At 41.0% G+C, this 21632-nt stretch overlaps 1 protein-coding gene across 6 annotated transcripts in view; it reads left to right on the forward strand.

The window, feature by feature from the left end:
* The window catches only part of dpp9 (dipeptidyl peptidase 9), an 85169-nt gene that overhangs the window by 50616 nt on the left and 12921 nt on the right, over positions 1-21632 (forward strand). For all 6 annotated transcript variants that reach the window (XM_033046675.1, XM_033046677.1, XM_033046672.1 and 3 more), the window contains 7 exons: positions 902-1012; positions 8151-8279; positions 10063-10124; positions 12088-12188; positions 12824-13001; positions 15118-15277; positions 18225-18304. In XM_033046675.1, the coding sequence (XP_032902566.1) occupies positions 902-1012; positions 8151-8279; positions 10063-10124; positions 12088-12188; positions 12824-13001; positions 15118-15277; positions 18225-18304 (821 nt within the window). The remainder of the gene's footprint in view (positions 1-901; positions 1013-8150; positions 8280-10062; positions 10125-12087; positions 12189-12823; positions 13002-15117; positions 15278-18224; positions 18305-21632) is intronic.

The following is a 21632-nucleotide window of genomic DNA, read 5'->3' on the forward strand; positions in this document are numbered from 1 at the left end:
AACTTTATTGCTTGATACTTTCAGTAGGGAAAGAGGTCATTGGATGCAGGTAGTCCATGTGTATATTTCCTTTCCAAATGTTCTTCCTTCAAAATTCCTTTTTTATATCTACTAAGATATTCTTTGACCTTGATCAGTTTATCAAATTAGTTGTCAAATCCAGTTTACTTCCTCAATTACTAACTCTGGCATTCCACTATATTACCATTCTCTCTGCTCCATTACTGCATGTGTGGTTCCTGTAAGGCTCTACAAATTGCATTTCTCCAAAGACTTTTGACATCACCGCTTCTGACGAGAAAAAATACAGCCCAGCAGTGAGTTGGAGGTATTATTTAAGGGAAACAGGTTGGCCAGGTTTGACATTGGAGGTTCATAAAAACATCTGTAGAACCTTTGGTTCTCACTTCAAATGTCAAGCAGAAAGATTAACATCATAGGCTGTGAGGAATTTGGTCTTTCAATGGCGATCTGGTTTTGTTCGAATTTAAATATGGGACACGAACACAAAGGAAATATTACCATTTGAGCTGTTGAATCTGCGTCAATCATTGAATAAACCCGTGGGGTGCGAAACAATACAAGATTAAACTGCTTGAACAGGCTAAAGTTAGGTGAAATTTAGTGTAAAGATCAAAATTGCAGTGCCATGTAGAAGCTGGAAATGTTTCAAACGCATAAAATTACAAAATTCCTTAAATATGTATTTTGTGAATGGCAATGACTTGCAGTGCGTGATCTTCAATCTAGTATTCAAGCAATATACCCCCCTTGCTTAAAATATTCAGTGGGTAAGTTTAGCATTGTGACTGAGAAACATGTTGAGCTTTTGCTTTATTGTTCCTTTGTACTGAAATGTGCAGAGAATATATTTTGACTGATATGATCACCTGTTTTCCAGGTTTGCCTAATGTAGTAGAAAATCCTAAATCTGCAGGAGTGGCAACTTTTGTAATTCAGGAAGAATTTGACAGGTTTACAGGTTACTGGTGGTGTCCTACAGGAGCTGAAGGTATGAATTTAGCATACTCTATTTTTCCCAATTAATCCGTCATTTCAATCAATGGAAGATCGTTCAATATGAATTAAATATGCTCATTACATTCCAAGTTTCATGTATTTACTATAACATGGATGTCATGGTATGACTTTAGTTAGACCACAGCTGAAGTATTGTGTGCAGTTCTATTCAGTACACCCTGGAAAGGATGTGATTATATTGTAGTAGGTGCAGAGGAGATGTTCACAAGTTATGGAAGTAGAATTAGGCCATTTGGCCCATCTAGTCCACTCCGCCATTCAATCGTGGCTGATCTCTGCCACCCAATCCTATTTTCCTGCCTTCTCCCCATAACCCTTGACACCCGTTCTAAGCAAGAACTTGTTTACCTTGGCCTCCACAGCCCTCCACAGATTAACTACCATCTGACTAAAGAAATTCCTCCTCACCACCTTTTTAAAAGAGTGCCCTTTAATTCTGAGGCTATGATCTCTGGTACTAAACTCTCCCACCAATTGAAACATTGTTTCCACATCCACTCTATCAAATATGCCTTTAATTATTTTGTAAGGTTCAATGAGCTCCCCCCCCTCAATCTTCTAAATTCCAGTGAATCAAGGCCCATGTCAAATGATCATCATATGCTAACCCACTCATTCCTGGAATCATTCTTATAAACCACCTCTGGACCCTCTCCAGAGCCAGCATATCCGTCCTCAGATGTGGGGCCCAAATTTGCTCACAGTACTCAAAATGTGGCCTGGCCAGCGCCTTATAGAGCCTCAGCATGACATCTCTGTTTTTGTATTCCAGTTCTCTTGGTACAAATGCTAGCAATGAATTTGCCATCCTTACTACCGATTCGACTTGCAAATTACCTTTTAGGGGTCCTGCATCAGCACTAGCAAGTCCCTTTGCACCTCTGATTTCTGGATTCTCTCTCAATTTAGAACATAATCTATGGCCTTATTCTTATTACCAAAATACATGACTCTGCACTTTGCTATACTGCATTTTATCTGCCACTGCTCTGCCCACTCTCCTAATCTGTCCAAGTACTTCTGCAGAGTTCTTGCTTCCTTGACACTGCCTGCCCCTCAACCTATCTTAGCAGGTGTTGCCTGGTATTGATTGTTTTAGTAACCAGGAGGGACTAGATAGGTGGGTTTGTTATTCTTTGAGCGCAGGAGAAAGAGTAGGGACCTGACAAATCTACATAGATAAAGTGGATACGAGAATCTACCCCATTACAAAAACCAGAAAGCATAGGTTTCCAGTGAGGAGTAAAAAGGTTACAGGCAGTCTGAAGAAAGATTTCTTCACTGTTGCAGTGTGTCTGAAAAGATTGTGGAGGCAGGTACTTCATAACATTGAAAATGTATTTGTTGATTACTTGAACCTCCAAGGCGTGGAAGGCTAAGGACCAATTTCTAGTAAATGGGTTTGGTATCGATGGATTCTTGATTGGCAATATGGACATTGTGGACCAAAGGACTAGATTTTGTGCTATGACTCAATGCTATAAATATTTTCTTGAACATTAGTCAATTTTTCAATCAATTTTCAAGCAACTTGTCATAACCCAAATCTAAATGAATTCAATATGCGTAGGCAAACAAATTGGAGATTAATTTGACTGAGTTTAGTCTGAGCAGTATTTTCTCACGGCAAGACGTAACTACACTAACAGAGACTAACAGAGGCAAAGAGGTTTGCCACGCACTGCAAGGGAGCAGTGGACCAGACAGGAAGAGCGGACGGAATTACCACTAGACAGCCAAACCAGTAGGTAATTTACGGCTGGGGTGAGTACTTTCCCATTTATAGGAGGTAGGATTATATAAATAAGGGGTGTATCAATACAGTAGGGGATTCTTAAACAGGACCAGTTAATTACCTATATAAGATGGGCGGTCAGGAGATGTGCCAATACTGCGAGATGTGGGAATTTGTCGACACCATTGATGTAGAAGATCCCTACAGCTGCAGTAAGTGTTTGAGGCTAGAGGAACTCCAGCTCCGCATTGATGAGCTGGAGACCCAACTTCATACGCTGCGGTACATCAGGGAGGGGGAGTATTACCTGGATGTTTTGTGCCAGGGGATGGTCACACCGACCAGTTTAACTAATTCAGTAGGCAGTGAGCAAGGAAAGGAAGGTGTGGCCATAAGCGAGGCAGGTAGGGGGAACCAGGAGGAGATGCGGCAGGAGCCACAGCCCTTGTCCCTGACGAGCATGACCGAGGCTCTTACTCAATGTAAGGACGGGATCAGGGGCTGTGGGAGGGATGAGCAACCTGGCTGCAGCACCGTGGATCAGGAGGCCATTCAAGAGGGGGGAGTTAGAAGAAATGCCGTAGTGATAGGGGATAGTATTATTCGGGGGGTAGATAAGGTTCTCTGCGGCCAGCAGAACATGTCCCGAAGGCTGTGTTGCCTACCCGGTGCTAGGGTTAAGGATATCTCTGCGATGCTGGAGAGAAATTTGCAGAGGGAGGGGGAGGATCCAGTGGTCGTGGTCCATGTGGGGACCAATGACATAGGAAGGACGAGGAAGGAGGATCTGCTGAAGGAGTTTGAGCAGTTAGGGAATAAATTAAAAAGCAGAACCTCGAGGGTACTGATCTCCGGATTGCTACCTGAGCCACGGGCCAATTCGGCGAGGGTACGTAAAATTAAAAAGCTAAATGCGTGGCTCAAAGACTGGTGTGGGAATAATGGGTTTGGTTTCTTGGGCCACTGGCACCAGTACTGGGACAGGGGGGATCTGTTCTGTAAGGACGGACTTCACCTGAACGGTGCTGGGACTGGGGTCCTGGCAAATCATATAACTAGGGCAGTAGAGAGGTCTTTAAACTAAGTAGCGGGGGGGAGGTATCAAGGGGGGTAATAACGGCAGGGGTAGAGGAAATAGAGCAGGGTATCAGTGGGGAAGCGGAAAGTCAAAATGTGACAGGAGACAGAATGTGTGAAGATAAAGCTTTAGATGTAAAAGGGGCAAAAACGGAAAGGAAGGGTAGTAAAAATCATCTGAAAGTGCTTTATCTAAATGCACGGAGTATTCGTAATAAGATAAATGAATTAACGGTGCAATTAAATATATATAGTTATGATATCGTGGCCATTACGGAGACATGGCTGCAAGGAGATCAGGACTGGGAGTTAAATATAGAGGGGTACTCGACAATTAGGAAAGATAGACAGGAAAGAAAGGGAGGAGGGGTGGCCCTTTTAATAAGGGAGGGAATAACGGCAATAGAGAGGAAGGATATTGCGTTGAAGGATCAGGATAGTGAAACAGCTTGGGTACAGATAGAGAATAATAAGGGGAAAAAAACACTAGTGGGTGTAATTTATAGACCTCCAAATAGCTGTGACGCTGTTAGTCAGAACATAAATCTGCAAATAGTTGACGCATGTAAAAAGGGAACTGCTGTAATCATGGGGGACTTCAATTTTCATATTAATTGGGCAAACCAAACTGGGCAGGGTAGACTAGAGGAAGAGTTTATAGAATGTATTAGAGACGGGTTCCTAGAACAGTATGTCACCGAACCGACAAGGGGGGAGGCAATCTTGGATCTGGTCCTGTGTAATGAAGCAGGATTAATTAAAAATGTCATAGTTAGGGACTCGTTGGGAACAAGTGACCACAATATGGTCGAATTCCATATTCAAATAGAAGGGGAGCAGGTTGAAACTCAGGCTAGGGTGCTTAGTCTAAATAAGGGGGATTATGAAGGTATGAGGACTGAGCTGATCAAAGTTGACTGGGATAGCAGACTCAAGAATAAGACGGTACATGAGCAGTGGTGTACGTTTAAGGGTATACTGTATAACCTTCAAGAAAAATTTATTCCTATGAAGAAAAAAAGGGGTAAGGGTAAGAACAGTCAGCCATGGCTCAGTAAAACTATAAAGGATAGTATTCGGCTGAAGGCAAGGGCATATAAGGTAGCCAGAGATAGTGGGAGGGTAGAGGATTGGGAAGCATTTAAAGGTCAGCAAAAAATAACTAAGAGATTAATTAAGACGGGGAAAATAGACTATGAAAGGAATTTAGCGAACAACATAAAAACTAATAGTAAGAGTTTTTATAGCTATATAAAAAGAAAAAGGGTGGCTAAGGTGAACGTTGGTCCATTGGAGGGTGAGACTGGAGAGTTGTTGGTGGGGAACATGGAAATGGCAAAGGCATTAAACGAGTATTTTGTATCAGTCTTCACCATAGAAGACACAAAAAATATTCCAACGCTGGATAAACAGGGGGCGGTAGGAATGGAGGAGCTAAATACTATTAAGATCACCAAGGAGGTGGTATTAGGGAAATTAATGAGACTGAAGGAGGATAAATCCCCTGGGCCTGATGGATTACATCCAAGGGTCTTGAGGGAGATAGCGGTGGGGATTGTGGATGCATTGGTGATAATTTTCCAAAACTCCCTGGAGGCAGGAACGGTCCCAGTGGATTGGAAAATGGCCAATGTAACACCTATATTTAAAAAAGGAAGTAAACAGAAGGCGGGTAACTATAGACCGGTTAGTCTAACATCGGTGGTGGGTAAAATGTTAGAGACAATTATTAAAGAAACACTAACGGGGCACTTGGATAAACATGACTTCATCGGACAGAACCAGCATGGTTTTGTGAAGGGGAAGTCCTGTTTAACGAATCTGCTCGAATTCTTTGAGGAAGTAACAACCCGGGTGGATAAAGGGGAACCGGTGGATGTGGTATACTTGGACTTCCAAAAGGCTTTTGACAAGGTGCCACATAAGAGACTATTGCTAAAAATAAAAAATTATGGGATTGGGGGTAATATATTAGCATGGGTAGAGGATTGGCTAACAAATAGGAAGCAGAGAGTGGGGATAAATGGTTCATACTCGGGATGGCAACCGGTAACTAGCGGGGTTCCGCAAGGGTCGGTGCTGGGACCCCAGTTGTTCACAATTTATATAAATGATTTGGAGGAGGGAACCAAGTGTAATATATCAAAATTTGCGGACGATACAAAAATGGGAGGAAAAGTAGGGGATGAGGAGGATAGGAAGAGTCTGCAAAAGGATATAGATAAGCTAGGTGAGTGGGCAACAACTTGGCAGATGAAATTTAATACTAATAAATGTGAAGTCATTCACTTTGGGAAAAAAAATGATAGGGCAAGTTATTTTCTAAATGAGGAGGAGCTGCGTTGTAATGCAACGCAAAGGGATCTAGGGGTAGTAGTACATGAATCACTAAAAGTTAGTATGCAGGTGCAGCAAGCAATCAGGAAGGCCAATGGAGTTTTGGCCTTTATTGCTAGGGGGATTGAGTATAAAAACACGGAGGTCTTGCTGCAGCTGTACACAGTATTAGTGAGACCACATTTGGAATACTGTGTACAGTTCTGGGGTCCATACTTAAGAAAGGATGTACTAGCCCTGGAGGCAGTGCAGCGAAGGTTTACAAGATTAATTCCTGCAATGAGGGGATTGACATATGAGGAAAGGTTAAGTAGGCTGGAACTCTACTCTTTGGAGTTTAGAAGAATGAGAGGCGATCTCATTGAAACATATAAGATCGTGAGGGGCCTTGATCGGGTGGATGCACCGAGGATGTTCCCAATGATCGGGGAAACTAGAACTAGGGGACATAGTTGCAGAATAAGGGGGGGCTCTTTTAAAACTGAGATGAGGAAGAACTTCTTCACCCAGAGGGTGGTTAATTTATGGAATTCACTGCCCCAGGGAGCAGTGGAAGCAGAAACTTTAAATATATTTAAGACTAAAATAGATGGTTTTTTAGCTGCCAAGGGGATAAGGGGCTACGGGGAGAGGGCAGGGATATGGACCTAGGTATGGTTAGTATAGTAAGACCTGAGTGATCTCCTGGACAAGTGTCGATCGCCTGGATTGGGGTCGGAGAGGAATTTCCCGGATTTTTTTCCCGAATTGGACCTGGGTTTTTATCCGGTTTTTTGCCTCCCCCAGGAGATCACGAGGTTCTTGGGGTGGAGAGGGGTGATAGCGGTATAAAGGGGAGGGTAGTGTCTTGTGTTCTGTGTCTTGTGTCTACTGTTTGTGGGTAAGTGTGTCTGTTTAGTGTTCAGCCATGAGCGAATGGCGGTGCGGGCTCGACGGACCTGGTGGTCTACTCTCGCACCTACTTTCTATGTTTCTATGTTTCTATGTTTCTACACTTCTTCCAACCTTATTAATATAAAAACTAATCATAACACAGTTTAACATTAATAGGTTTGAAGTTGTGAATATTTCTGTCAAGGCTTACTGTCCAAATCTATATACCCAGGAAGTTGGTGACCGGCTACTTGAATTATTGCACATATTTTTGTAGGAGATGGCTCTGGATTCTGGGTGATAGAGGAATCACTAATGATGTGACTTGGAGGTGGTGATGTTCCCATGTGTCTACAGCTCTTTTATTTCAGGGAGTAGGTGTCCACTTGGTCTTGGTTGGTTGTTCCATGCTTACTGTAAATTGCATCCAGTCCAGCTACAAGGGGTTGAATGTTTACTGTGACGTTTGTGTGTCAATCAAGCTGCCTCTCCTGATGACTTCTGTATTAGAAGGAGAGCCCTCGTAAGTAAATGTGGAGAGTATTTCATTATTCCTGCCTTGTGCCATGTCTTGTAGGCAATGGAAAGGCCTTGTCAAATTAGTTAATAATTCACTCACCTGAATACTCTCTGCCTTTGACTTGCTCTGATATTATAAATGCGGTTGGTTGAGCAAAAATAGTCGACTATGGCTACAAATTCTGTATTCTGACATTTGCTTGGAAGAGCCAGTGTTGTTGAAATTTGCAAAGGGAAATGTTAACATTTCCATTCAAAATCTAAACCACAATCTCCTTACAATTCAGACCATATTATTGTGGAGCCTCATGCTAGATATCCTTCAATAAGTGAAATAAACTTCAACCACTCAGTAGACTAAAAACAGTGGTATATGCACTCAATCAATATCACCAACACAAATAACTTTTGCTATTTGTGGCACCTTGTGCATAAATTGCTGGCTGCATTCGAAAAGTGTTTTTATAAGTATTTAATCAGGTAAAAAACATTTATGATATCCCAAGTTCTGCAGCTGACCAAAGCCAGTACATCATTCAGTATCATCTTGACTTGACTTGCTTTTCAGATTCAGATGGTGTGAGGACTTATTATCTCTTGTATGAAGAGGTAGATGAATCAGAAGTGGAAATCATTCATGTACCCTCCCCTGCACTGGAAGAGAGGAAAGCTGATGCCTACAGATACCCAAGAACAGGTTGGACATAGAATCATGATCTACAATATATTGGCTGAATAAATGAATAATGATAAATCAAAAGTTTTATAATATACATAAGCTTTAAATAGCAATTTATTTGATGAGGTAACTAACTGTGCATTTCAGCATAATTTATATAAGCTTCCTTCTTAATTTCCTTAAATTTGAAACAATTCACTGATACCTTGCTTAGCACTCAGGGTGGATTCCTGGTAATAAATGCACGAATGGAATTAAGGGTCTGTCCCACTTTCACAACCTAATTCACGACCTCTGCCGAGTTTGCCCTTGACTCATACTCGCAGCATGGTCGTCACGAGGTTGTAGGAGGTCGTAGGTAGGTCGTGATGCTAGTCGTAGGTACTCGTGGCATCAAGTAGGTCAGGGCGTTTTTATAGCCTGATGAAAAATGTCCACGAGTAAAAAAGGTCGTCAATTAGGTCGTGAAATTGGGACAGGCCCTTTAGCATTAAATACGTGCAATTATAGCATTACATTTAGATGCTTTATTGACTCATTATTGTGCCAGAAACCCTGTGTGAATCCTTGGTGCCTCTTTTGCTACAATTTACTGCACCAGTAACATTGCAAATCCCAGCTCCCTGGCACTTCTGCAGCTATTAATCTCCCCTGGTGCAATGTGGACAGGCTGCTTGTTGAGGGCTGGCATTAGGTATGTTAGGTCAGATGCTGAGTCTGCTCAGTGCTGAGCTTTGGATTTTGCTTCTGTACCTCATCCAGCAAGATAAAGGTGCTGCAAAGGTGCTAGTGGAGGGTGGGGAAATTCCTCCCAGGTTTCAGTGCAGCAGTGGGAAGGGCTGGGTTTCTCACCAGGTTCCAGCAGTATGTAGGCCAAACAGATATATCTTCTAAAGTAATGGAGGGTAGTGAGTTCATCCTAGGACAGAGAACACCATAACAAATAGTACTCTGGCAACAAAAAAACAAACCGCTGAAATAACTCAGCGGTTAAAACTCTTCCAACAGTTTGCTTTTTGCTCCAAATTCAGGCATCTGCAGTCTCTTGTGTCAGCATTCTGTAGAATAGTGCTAAACAGGTATCCGAGCGTGTCCACCAGAACTGCCGAACATTTTTGAACATTATATATGGTGCAATTACATGATACTGATGGTATTCTGTCAGTTTAGTGTCACTAATTCAAGTTCACATTTATTGTCACATGCACCAATCAAGGTACAGTGATATTGTTCTGCAACATTCATCTCTGTACAATTTGAGGTACTGGTGATTGAAGCTAATGAAGTCAATTTTTCGGAATAATGGATGATGTGAAGATAACACATCTCAATATTGCACTGGGAGCACAAATTGTACTGTTGTTTAGTGATATTAATGGTAATATCTGATTATGTAACAAACATTTGGATAGATTTTACTTAAAAGATGTAGTAATCAAAGTACTTAAAGTGCTTAAGTTGTTATACAGATCTAATGTTCTCAAGCTTTTACAAAGCTAAACTTTTTTCTACGTTTTATTGAGAGGGAGAACTGTTTAAAATTGTCTAAACTATAAAGAGTTACTATTTTTGAGGCATGCTTTATTCGATGTGAGAATCATGTGAGCATCTTCACAGAAGGACTGTAGCAGTTCAAGAAAGCAGCTCTCATTACGGATAATAAATGCTGACCTTGCCAATGATGATCTTAAAGATTGTACTAGTTTAATTAATTGAAATTGCACAGCAGTAGGCAAATCTTTCTTTAAGACTTTCCTGCTGAGAACTAACATTGTGATTTTTCAATATCTGGTTCTTACAGGAAGTAAGAATCCCAAGATAACACTTAAGTTATCTGAGTTCAGAACAGATAGCCATGGGGCGGTGAGTATTCATTTAAATGTATTGGATGGCTGAAAATTGTGTATTTATATTGGAAGGTTCAAATAATTAATCAGGCAACCTTTTTTTCCCCTGTCAATAAAAAACGGGGGAAAAACTGCTAGAAAGCTGAAACAAAACCAGAACATGTTGTAAACTCTCAGCCGATGAGGTCGCATCTGACGAGGAATCTTCGACTTGAAATGTTGACTTTTTGGTCTACTTCCAAAGATACTGTGTGGCCTGCTAAACATTTCTTACTATTTCTAGCCCTTTTTCTCCTTAAGGCCATGAACCATTTGGTTTGTTTGACTTGAAACAAATTTCCATGCTTCCTCAACTTCTGTACACTGGTATTTTATGAACTGGTAACCCTTGGTTTGGTATTCGATGAACTGGCAATCCTAGAAAATGGACCGCATCTCTATTTTCTGTAAACCGCATCATTTATGGGTGCGTCAAGAAATGAGTTGGGAAGAAAATGTCTATATTTACTTTTTCACGTAAAGTTTATGCGATCCAATTTTATTCTGTATCTCAAATTTCTGAGTAGTGATTTGTGAATTCCGTAAAGGCAAATTTCTGATACCCGAATAGTTATGATGCAGGTGTCGAATGAATATCAGGAAGAATTTAACATCAAGCTGAAGTTTTAGAAAGAGTGGGGAAGGAAAAATGAAAGATCAATGGTGAAATGTAAAAGGTTAAGAAATCTGGAAGTTTTGTTAAAAATTAAGGTGTTTTAATAAGATTAAATAGATGGGACATGCCTTTTCCACTGAGGATATAAATTTAATGTCAACAAGAATATTTATTTTCTGCATTGTTAGGACATTGAATGGTGGTAGAAAAAGCAGAAAGAATACTGTACCTGTTGATTTCAACTTCTAAAAGCTTGCCTAAGGATTGGAAATAAGTAACCTAATTTGTGAGTTGCATTGTTATAATTTACTCGGAAATCAGAATGGTGATGCATTAAATTATTTGTGGAACAAGCTGATTTCACCCCCTTTGTATATTCTTGAGCACATAAATATAAGAAATGGATAAGGAATGGAATTTTATAAATTCATAACCTGCAGGAATTCCTTCCTACTCGTATGTAGCTGAAGCCTTTTTGAAAATTTTCATTCCCTTGTCCTAGACGCCCTCATCTGGGTAAACAGTGTCACAGCATCACCCCAGTCTGTTTCAGATCGGTACTTGGATATGCAAGGTATGGAGAGAAATGGATTACGTGTAGCAGAGGAGATTAGTATAACTTGGCATCATGTTCAGCACAAATATAGTAGGCTGAAGAGCTTGTTCCTGGGGTTTTGAACTGAGGCATTGGTTATGTTTCATTTTCCAGATGCTAATTAAATTGCTGAGTGTTCCAGAATAGGTTTTAATTCAGATTTCCAATTCTAGCGAGTTAAACACATCAGTGCAATGTGTCTCAATGAAACTGCCTTCATTCTGACAAATTCTGTAGTAGTCCTGTTCACTCAATTGCTCTTTTTTTAAACATCTCATGACTTTCTCCAAGCCAAGTATGTCTTCTCTTAAATAGAAAGCCATCAGGTTTGACCTGAACAGATCCCTTTACAACTGAAGCACTACTTCCCTACTTTTACACTGCACACATCTTCCAAAATGGCCAAAGATCCATTTGTTTCTTAATCACTTGCAGGATAACTTTGTATCTCGAGCAAGGTCACAGATAAAATAAACAAAAATCAAATTTCCCTACAAAATACTTTGTGACCTGCATTAATGCCAATACAATTAACATGTATCATTTTGCATATTTGTTGATCCCCTCCTCGACTTTCCCACCTGATTTAGTGTCATCTGTAAACTTGTGTTCATTACACTGTCTTATGATATATAGGGAAGACATTTCAGTTAATGTGTGTGTATTTTATAAGCTCAATATGCAACATAGCACGTTTAATCCTAATACATTATTTTCTTCCTTTGGTAGATTCTGAATACGGAAGACAAAGAGCTGGTTCAGCCATTCGAAATTCTTTTTCCTGGCATTGAGTACATAGCACGGGCTGGATGGACAAAAGATGGAAATTTGTATGTTTCCTTTGAGTGTTCTGTAATTGCCATTTTGCAGAAAATGTAGTCACGATGTAATAATATTGAACATATAATAAGCGCATACAAGCTGTAAAGGACATGAAAATACCAATGTAATTTATTTGCGAACTTTCAAAGTTCAAAAATACTTAAGTATTCCAAGTTGCATGAAGCTCAATTGCTTTTGTTATCACTTGCTTTTAGCTGCCTTTTAGTAGACTGGTTGATTTGTATCAAAATCCCCAATTGCTTGACTTCTTTGAGTACTGCATGAGCATCTCCCTTTAGGAGAGCTGTTAAAAGGAAATTTAACAGGGTCTATTTACCATTGCGGTGCTTCTTTCCTGCAAAGAAAATGGCCCAACTTGGCAGAAACAATAGGAGTATTTATTTCTAAAAGTTGGGCATTTGATTCTTGAAAGGAGACAGATATGACCCCAAGGCCTCCAAAGGCTGCCACCTTGAGGACACAGAATATTCAAATCACAATATACAATGGTAAAAATGCCCATTTACCTTAAATTTACTGCCTCTTAACATGACACCAAATGCTTATTCTGACGAGAGCGTCCCTGGATACCCAAAATTACAGATGTGAATAACTTGCCTCTTCTCTTTCCTCTTTATCATAGTGCTTGGGCAGTGTTACTTGATCGACCACAACAAAGACTCCATTTAGTACTGATCCCAACGTTATTATTTATTCCGGCAACCAAGGATGAAAATGAACGGATTAAGTTTGTAGAGGCTATGCCAGAAAATGTTCATCCACACATTATTTATGAAGAAATAACTGATATTTGGATAAATGTAAGTCCTGAAAGGAATGTGGTTTTCAGAACTTAAATTTCATAGTACAGGTGCACAACCTTTTATCCGAAAGCCTTGGGACCAGACACTTCTCGGATTTCGGAATTTTTCGGATTTCCGAATGGAAGATTTTTAGCGTAGATTAGGTAGGTAGTGCGGGCGGCTTGAAAAGTCTGGAGCGGCTGCCTCCTCCCCGAAGACCAGAGAATCATTGTAAATCATTGCTTAAATGCTAGTCAGTTAGTTTGGAGGGATTTTATGTGGTGCGGGGGGGTGAAGGGGTAACTTTAATTCTTAGTCCCCTACCTGGTCGGAGAGGCGGGGAGCGGGCAATGCCTTACCGGGTCGCCGTGCAGTAAGCTCCGGAGCGCTGTGGCCGCCGACTCCCAACATCGCGGAGCTGGGGGCTGCGGGCGTCCGGCCGCGGGCGGCGCCGGTTGGAGCTCCGACCCCGGCAACTCTACCTCTGGCTGCGCGGCGCTCCAAATCCAGCGCCGCCCGCGGCCGGACGCCCGCAGCCCCAGCTCCGCGATGTTGGGAGTCGGCGGTGTCGCAGCGCTGGGATACCAGCGGGGAGCGGGCAATGCCTTACCGGGTCGCCGTGCGGTAAGCTCCGGAGCGCTGTGGCCGCGCTGGATTTGGAGCGCCGCGCCGCGCAGCCAGGGGTAGAGTTGCCGGGGTCGGAGCTACAACCGGCGCGGCCGGACGCCCGCAGCCCCCAGCTCCGCAATGTTGGGAGTCGGCGGCCACAGCGCTCCGGAGCTTACTGCACGGCGACCCGGTAAAGCATTGCCCGCTCCCCGCCTCTCCGACCAGGTAGGGGACTAAGAATTAAAGTTTCCCCCTTCACCCCCCCCCACCCCCTTCACATAAAAGCCCTCCAAACTAACTGACTAACATTTAAGCAATGATTTACAGATGTTTAAGTGTCTCCCCGGTCTCCGGGTGGCAGCCGCTACAGTAGTACAGACCTGGGTTGACCGTGGGTCGTTTCGGGTCAAGTTTTGTGCCAAAGGCGAGCTTTGGTGTGCAGACGACATCCTGGAAAAAATGTCCGATTTTCGGAGCTTTTCGGTTTCCGGAACTCCGGATAAAAGGTTGTGCACCTGTACATGGTATGTCAGTGTTTAAGTATTGGATACTTTGTGAAGTATCCAATACTCTTCCCGCACTGAATGATTGAGCATAAAGATTTAATTCTGATTCAAGGCAACCAGGAACTAAATATAGACTGCTATTAAGTCCTTGTTAGTGCATGTCTGAATGTGTAGTTTGAAGAATAATTTGTGTAGTGGCAAAATCTATGCAGAAGAAGAATGTGTGGCCAATAACGAGAACAGAGAAACATGTTCCTAATTAAATAAATGATCAAAGGAATGAATTTTCTGGATATCTGCTCAAAACATTCTAGAAAATGAAAACAATTGTTGAAAAGGTTTTCATGAGGATGTGAAAAATGTTTGGGCTTGACTCTTGAAATTTCAAAGAGTCTCCAGTCATTGCCAATCAGTTACCAATAATATTAAAAAAAATATCGGTAGTCAATGCAAGGTAATTTTTGAACATTTGAAACTTTTTTTCAATTTGATTAAGCCATTAATGCCATTTGGAACAGAATGAGTTGGATGAGAGTTGAACTTTCAAGATTGAGGATGATCATGATACAGGTCTGTTGAATAAGGCAGTAAGTAAGGAGTCTACTTAACCCTGCCTGAAGCAAAATGAAGGGTCATCAGATACAAAATCACTTGGCCTCAAGGGCATTTAAAAAAAAAATAGATATGTTCATACTAACGGCTTTTGGCTAGAAATTTTCGAGCAGCTCAGCAAATAAGGTGTTGTCCATTTGAAAGCAGCAGTTCAGTAGCAAATAGTGCCAAATGTGAGGCTAAATAGGTGAAGCATCTCGCAAATTGATTATGCATTTGTACTTCATGTTCCTCAAATGCAATCTTCAGTGGGCAGAATAGTTGAATGGAATCAGTAGTGGGAGATTTGCGCACCATGTGTACTTTGGGTGTTGTGTAAGCGGTCTTTTGTGATTTCACTTTTTCTTACCATGTGCCTGTACTGTGCGTACAAAACAAATTCATTGTTATTTTCTACTTTCACCCAGGTCCACGACATATTTTATCCTTTTGTACAAACTAGAGATGATGAAGTAACTTTTATCTGGGCAAATGAATCACAAACTGGGTTTTGCCATTTATATAGAATGACATCAATTTTAAAACAAGGCTGCTACCAATGGGCAAAGCAATTCAATCCAAGTGCAGGTGAGTTAAAGCTCTTTCCTTTTAACTATATCTTGTGGAATGACCATATGATCACATAATTAAATAATTTGGTTATTAGTGTATGAAAGTATCGCCGTGTGAAACAATAAAGGATATTTAGTATTGTGCATTTTTTATCTGACATCGCTGGCTTAAAATGGGATACCCAGGTACTGAGAGATTCTTCTCGAATAGTGAACCTTACACTGGTATGCATTGGTATGCATTCGCTGCTTTGATAAGCAAACATTCTCATAATGTTTCTAACCAATTTGGTGATATTGGCCTTTGATGGTGAGAAACGTGACTGAAGATGGTCTGTGATATTTCACATTAGATCTCAGCAGCTGAGTGGGAGTGTGGAGGAAATACTGTTATAATTCAAATTATACATGTCTCAAAGGGGGGAGGAAAAATGTTCAGTTAATCTCGCATATCTTTTTCTCCACGTATTCTCGCGGTGAAAGGCAAGCAATAGAAACATGCATGGTTTTCCTTTAATGCCTTTTCTGATACATTGATGATTATATTGACAATGCATACTGCACTTATACTGACCTGAAATATTTCTTCATTTTTGTTGCCATTTTCTACACCACTCTCACGGTGGTCCATTTCTGACTCTTCCTTTTCTAGATGTCTGTCTCCACCGTGGGGAAATAAATTAGTGACAAACATCTATTCGAAGCCCACAGGCATCACAACTGTACTTTGTCTTTCCTGGCACTGTAAAGGATCCCATTTCTAAGCTACCAGGTCTCCTGCCTCTGCTGTACTTGCCATGAAAATGAAACTTTCCCCTCAGATATCTCTGAGCTTTCTCCCTTGACAGAGACCTAAAATAATATCATATCTCTCTTGCACCTCGGATCTCAACACTTCCCCACTCTTTCTCTCCCCTCCCACCCTACCACTGTCGGCAATGCAGGGGTAGTGGTCAATAGATTATCCTTTGCAATTTGTACATGTTATCTGTCCCATCATCCCTGAATATTCATGCACCTATCTAAAAGCATCTTAAATGCCACAATCATATCTCCTTCCACCGCCACTCCTGGCAGTGTGTTCTGGCACCTACTGTTCTCTTGTGTGTCCTCTCACCTTAAAACTATGCCCTCTAATATTTCTAATTTCTACCCTGGGGGCAATGTTCTGACTGCCTACCCTATCTATGCTTCCCATTTTCTAAATTTCTATTATGCCTCCATTCAGATTTTGACATTCCAGATAAAACAATCCAAGTTTGACCACCTCCTTCTTGATAAATCTTGGTAAACCTCTTCTGCACCCTATCCAAATTCTCCACATGTTTCCTGTAATGGGGCAACCAGAACCACACATGATACTTCAAATGTGGCTAACCAGAGTTTTATAAAGCTGCAATTTAATCTCACTGTATGATCAATATCCGCTGTATCTTTTGACAGCCTTCTTCACATTCCATATCTCCACCAATTTTTTTGTGTCAAATTTACAAACATTTGCATTTTTGTCCAAGCCATTGAGATGTACACCAATAGAGAAGCCAACATTGATCCCTGCCGAACATAACTGGTCACAGACCTCCAGCCTGAATAACACCACCACTACCCTTCTATGGGTAAGCCAGTTCTGAATCTAACCTTCCAATTCACCGTGGATTCCATGCATCTTAATCTTCTGGATCAACCTGGGCACAGCGGTAGAGTTGCTGCCATACAGCGCTAGAGACCCGGGTTCCATCCTGATTATGGGCGCTGTCTGTATGGGGTTTGTACGTTCTCCCCAGTGTGGGTTTTCTCCGAGAGCTCCGGTTTCTTCCACAACTCTAAATACGTACAGGTTTGTAGGTTAATTGGCTTAGTAAATTGTAAATTGTCCCTAGTTTGAAAGGATAATGTTAGTATACAGGTATCGCTGGTACCCACTCCCCCTCCCTACCCACCCACCAAGCCAGCCAGCCGGACCCCTCCCCGTTACAGCGGCGGAAGCGACATTTCCAAGAGAATGGGGCAGAGAGCTGGGACAGGGCTGGGATGGGAGTAGGGCAGATGAGGCGCACCAAAGGAACAAACAAGTTGATGGCTGCAAGGGGCAGGCGGCAGAGGTCTTGTGCCCCAGCGAGGTAGACCGCTCTTCCCCCTGCTAATGCACACACAGAAAGAGAGAGACGAGAGCAGAGAATGATCCCAGCCTAATCCAAGAGCCTTGTCACCTCAGACAGATTAATGACGCCCACGCATCCTCCTCCCCCCCCCCCCCACCCCAGCCTCTCTCCATCTCAACTCACGCCTGGGCACCAAAGCAGCTTAGGAGGTGAACCCTGAGCTCCGTCACCCAACAATCTGATGTGCAACTGATGTGAAAGAACAGCGGCTGCGGCCGGCTGGCACCCGGCATGGACTTCTCACACCCTCACACACGAAATGTGTGTGCGAATAAACAAAAACAAGGAATAAAACCAAAGCCCGGCTTTTAAGGCAACTATAAATATATTCCGCTTAGAACGAGCAGGCGCGGAGACATCCATCCACATTCAAAGATTTCATCTCCCGTCTCCCCACAGCGTGCAGACATCACTCGTGGATGGACTCGCACCGTGAGACAGGCCCATTAGCTAGTATTTTGTTTCTGCCTGAGCATCCCATATGAGCAATAAAATTATATATTCCTAGAATTTTTTATTTTTTTTTAGGATTGTCCTTTCAATTTAATCTCCTGCTTTCTGGCAAGAGAGCAGTCAAAATTTACAGTTTCGTTTTCCAAGATTTCAGTGCTTTTGTATCTTGTAGGTTTTGTATCTTGTATTCTACTTCATTCGTTTTCAGAGGAAATGTTACTTGTAACACTTATTAGTTACTTATTAGTTGTAAAAGCAAAGTCATTTTATTTTCCCTTAGCCAGCTATTTTGTGTAATTTTGTTTTTGTGCCGTTGCTTTTGACTAATTATTCTCTCATTATTTTCAGATGATTTTAAATGCTTAGTCAAAGAGGAGGTTGCACTAACTAGTGGTGAGTGGGAGGTGCTTGCAAGACATGGCTCAAGGGTAAGCCTGCACTTGGATGGGGTATGAACATCTGTGACTTTGTTAATGGGCATGGCACTACTAATTATAATTAATTACAGTTGTAAACTAAATGGCATCATAATTAGACTTTAACCCTAAAATATTTTTCTCCATGTGCTTCCTGAAGAAAACAATCGACTCAATTCTATGTAATTCAGGTTGCCAAGTTGTAGGATGGATGTAAATAAGATGGAAAGGTTGCAGAAAAGATTCACAAGGATGTTACTGTGACTGCTGGGCTTGAATTATAAGGAGAGGCTAGATAGGCAGGGCCTTTTATTTTCCCTAGACGGTAGGACGTTGAGGGATGACCTTATTGGAGTATTATAAAATACATGAGAATAGAAGTGGATGGATGTGGTCTTTTTCTGCGATGTGGATTTAAAGTGAGAGGGGAAAGATATAAAAGGAACCCATGGGCAATATTTTCACACAGAAAGTGGTCGGTATATGGAACAAACCTACGAGGAAGTTGTCAAATCAGATGTAATTACAATGTTCAAAAGACATTTGGTCAGCCATGTGGATAGAAACGATAACAGGGATATAGGCCCGCAAAGGCAAGTTCAGATAGACATCTTGGTTGGCTTGGACCAGAGGGCCTGTTTTCATGCTCTTTAACTCTTATCTTTCTGCCCATTATCTTTTAAAATATGTCCCCAAGTTAAGGACTGCAAAGCCTAGTTAAACACATTCTTGCTATTTATCATGTCTAGAATTTACATTTGTTAAACCTGAATAACACTTCCCTTGCTCTAGTTTAAAGAATGAAATCTAGTCAGTCATGCATTGTAATTCACCTTCTGCTCTGGAATTGATCTCATAAACTCCTTTATACCATCTTTTGTGTAATTGTATCACCTTCCTGTAATGAGATAACTAAAATTATATCAACAATCAAGCAGAAACCTACTTGGTCTTTAGTTCAGTTTAAGCACAACCTTCCAGGTCTTATGTATAATGCCTTGGCCAATAAGGGCAAGATTCCATATGCTTCCTACTCTACCTTCCCTACAGACTTCAAGGATGTATGTACATTCGTATTGGACTACAAGGATCTGTCCACATGTCGTTCTGTTCCTCTACACTTTCCCTTTTTGCTTTCCCGCATTTAAAATTTGTAGATTCTGCAGATTTTAAATTAATTTCCCACTTTTCTCACCGCACTTTACTTTCCTGGCATCTACTGCTTTTTTCCTTTGTTATCAAATACGCAGCCAATTGTTCCTGCATATCCAAATCACACGTTCCCGCATATCCAAGTAATTTATGTATCCAAGCAACAAGACCTCTAGCATTGAGCACCATTGTACATCCCTGAAAAAGGCCTTCCATTCAGTAAAAATGCAATCATAAGACTTTGCTGCTCATCACGGATCCAATTTTGGATTCAAATTGCTATTTTCGGATGGATTCCAGGGACGTGTACTTTTCTGATCTATCTGTCATATGAGATCTTGTCGTACATCTTGTTAAAAATCCATGTCAATTGCATTATATGTGCTCCTGTTGTTACCTTACCAAACCCATTGAGACTGCCTTGATTCAATCTGTACCTCTCTAAACAATTATTTTAATCTGCCACCTTTTTTTGTTCGATTAATTATCCACCTTGTGTAATTTGACTGACGTTTATTTATTCCATCACTCAACCTTATTGAACAAAGGTGTAATGTCAACAGACTTCTCAACTTTTGCCATTTCCTCTCCTGCTTCTCATCAGAATCCAGCATACATTTTATCTAGACAAGATGATATGACAATTTTAAAAACCTTAAGCCCCTTAATATTTCCTTGTTTATCATATTCAATATTTCGTAACATTCCTATTTTACTCTGCTGCTTGTAATGAATCTGTTATGAAGACTGATGCAAAGTGTTCATGTAAAACCATATCAAATAATTCAGCCTCAGAACAGTAATTAGAAAAGAATGCACACCTTCCTGTAAACCCCCCCCCCCCCCCCCCCCCCCCACCCACATCCAAGCAATCCACATGTATACTACCTATGATATAGGTAGGACACAAATACATTTATGGAGGAAAAATAAGGGATTGGGAATCTAATTCTAATAAAAAGCCACTCTTTGAAGGTTTACATTACAGAGAAGCAGTGAGCTATGCGAATTGAATGGATAATTCTTGAAAAACATTATTCCCAGGTAGCTTACATCACTAAAACCCAGCACTTTTTCAGTTCATTTTTGTTTATTGTCGTACCGAAGTACAGTGAAAAGCTTTTGTTGTGTGCTAGCCAGTCAGCAGAAAGACAATACATGATTATATCGAACCATTTACAGTGTATAGATAAATGATAAGGGAATTATTTTTTGCTCAGTGTTAAACATTCATGTATTTGTGTAAAACATTGGGCCTTAATAATAAATGCATTGTTTAGCACTATTATAAAAAAGCCATTAAGAACAGTGTATATTCACCTGCAGATTTCTTGAGAGCACAGAATAAGTCTAAAAATAAATGTAGACAAAGCAATTGTATTGACCTTATTTTAACCCAAAGTGCGGTTAACCAACTGCGCAAACCGCCAACAGGGAATTTATATAGCTTTATATAGAGCTTGATCAATTCACTAAAATATCTCTTGAGTTTTTCAAGTAAACAATCATTTTTCAGACTGATATTGGATATCAAACTGTGATCCTCTTGGTTGCATAACTTCTAAATTGCTTTCAGCACCATTATCATGTGGGTCTGTTCCTTATACATTTATCAAAAATAATTTGCAATTGAAAGTTCAAGCTCGGCCTGTAAAGAAATTTCTGTTTACATAAAAATATCGATCCATTACGGTTTTCAACTTTTTAAACTTTCATTTTTTTCTTTTCATTTAAAAGGATCTACTAGCTCCAGTCACCCTAACAATGAGTGAGTTGATGGTAATCGTTAGCAGCTGTTTTTCCACAGAATGTACCTCGGTACACATGACAATAAACTAAGCTAAACTTTAAAAAAAGAATTATTACTCCCAGGTGATTTTAAACCTATCATGCATCATTGCTCTCAGCAAGTATTGTTGGGTAGTGACCCAGAATTGAAGCGCTGGGTAGTTTGTTGCCCTCACTGAACTGGTCGTAAGTCATGTTTGAGCCTTGATAGGCAAGGTTTACAAACAAGTGAAGCAAATCAAGTCATTGCCAAGAAACTTGGTTATTCATTTACTTGCAGTTAGCAATACATGAGCAGCATGCAGTGAACATTGCAACATTGGGTGCAGCAAAGGGCCTAAGAAATGATTACATGGTTTTTTTTCTCTCAATACTTCTAAGAAGTCTTAATAGCTATATA

The sequence above is a fragment of the Amblyraja radiata genome, chromosome 29, assembly GCF_010909765.2.
Source record: "Amblyraja radiata isolate CabotCenter1 chromosome 29, sAmbRad1.1.pri, whole genome shotgun sequence".
Taxonomy (NCBI): Eukaryota; Metazoa; Chordata; class Chondrichthyes; order Rajiformes; family Rajidae; genus Amblyraja; species Amblyraja radiata.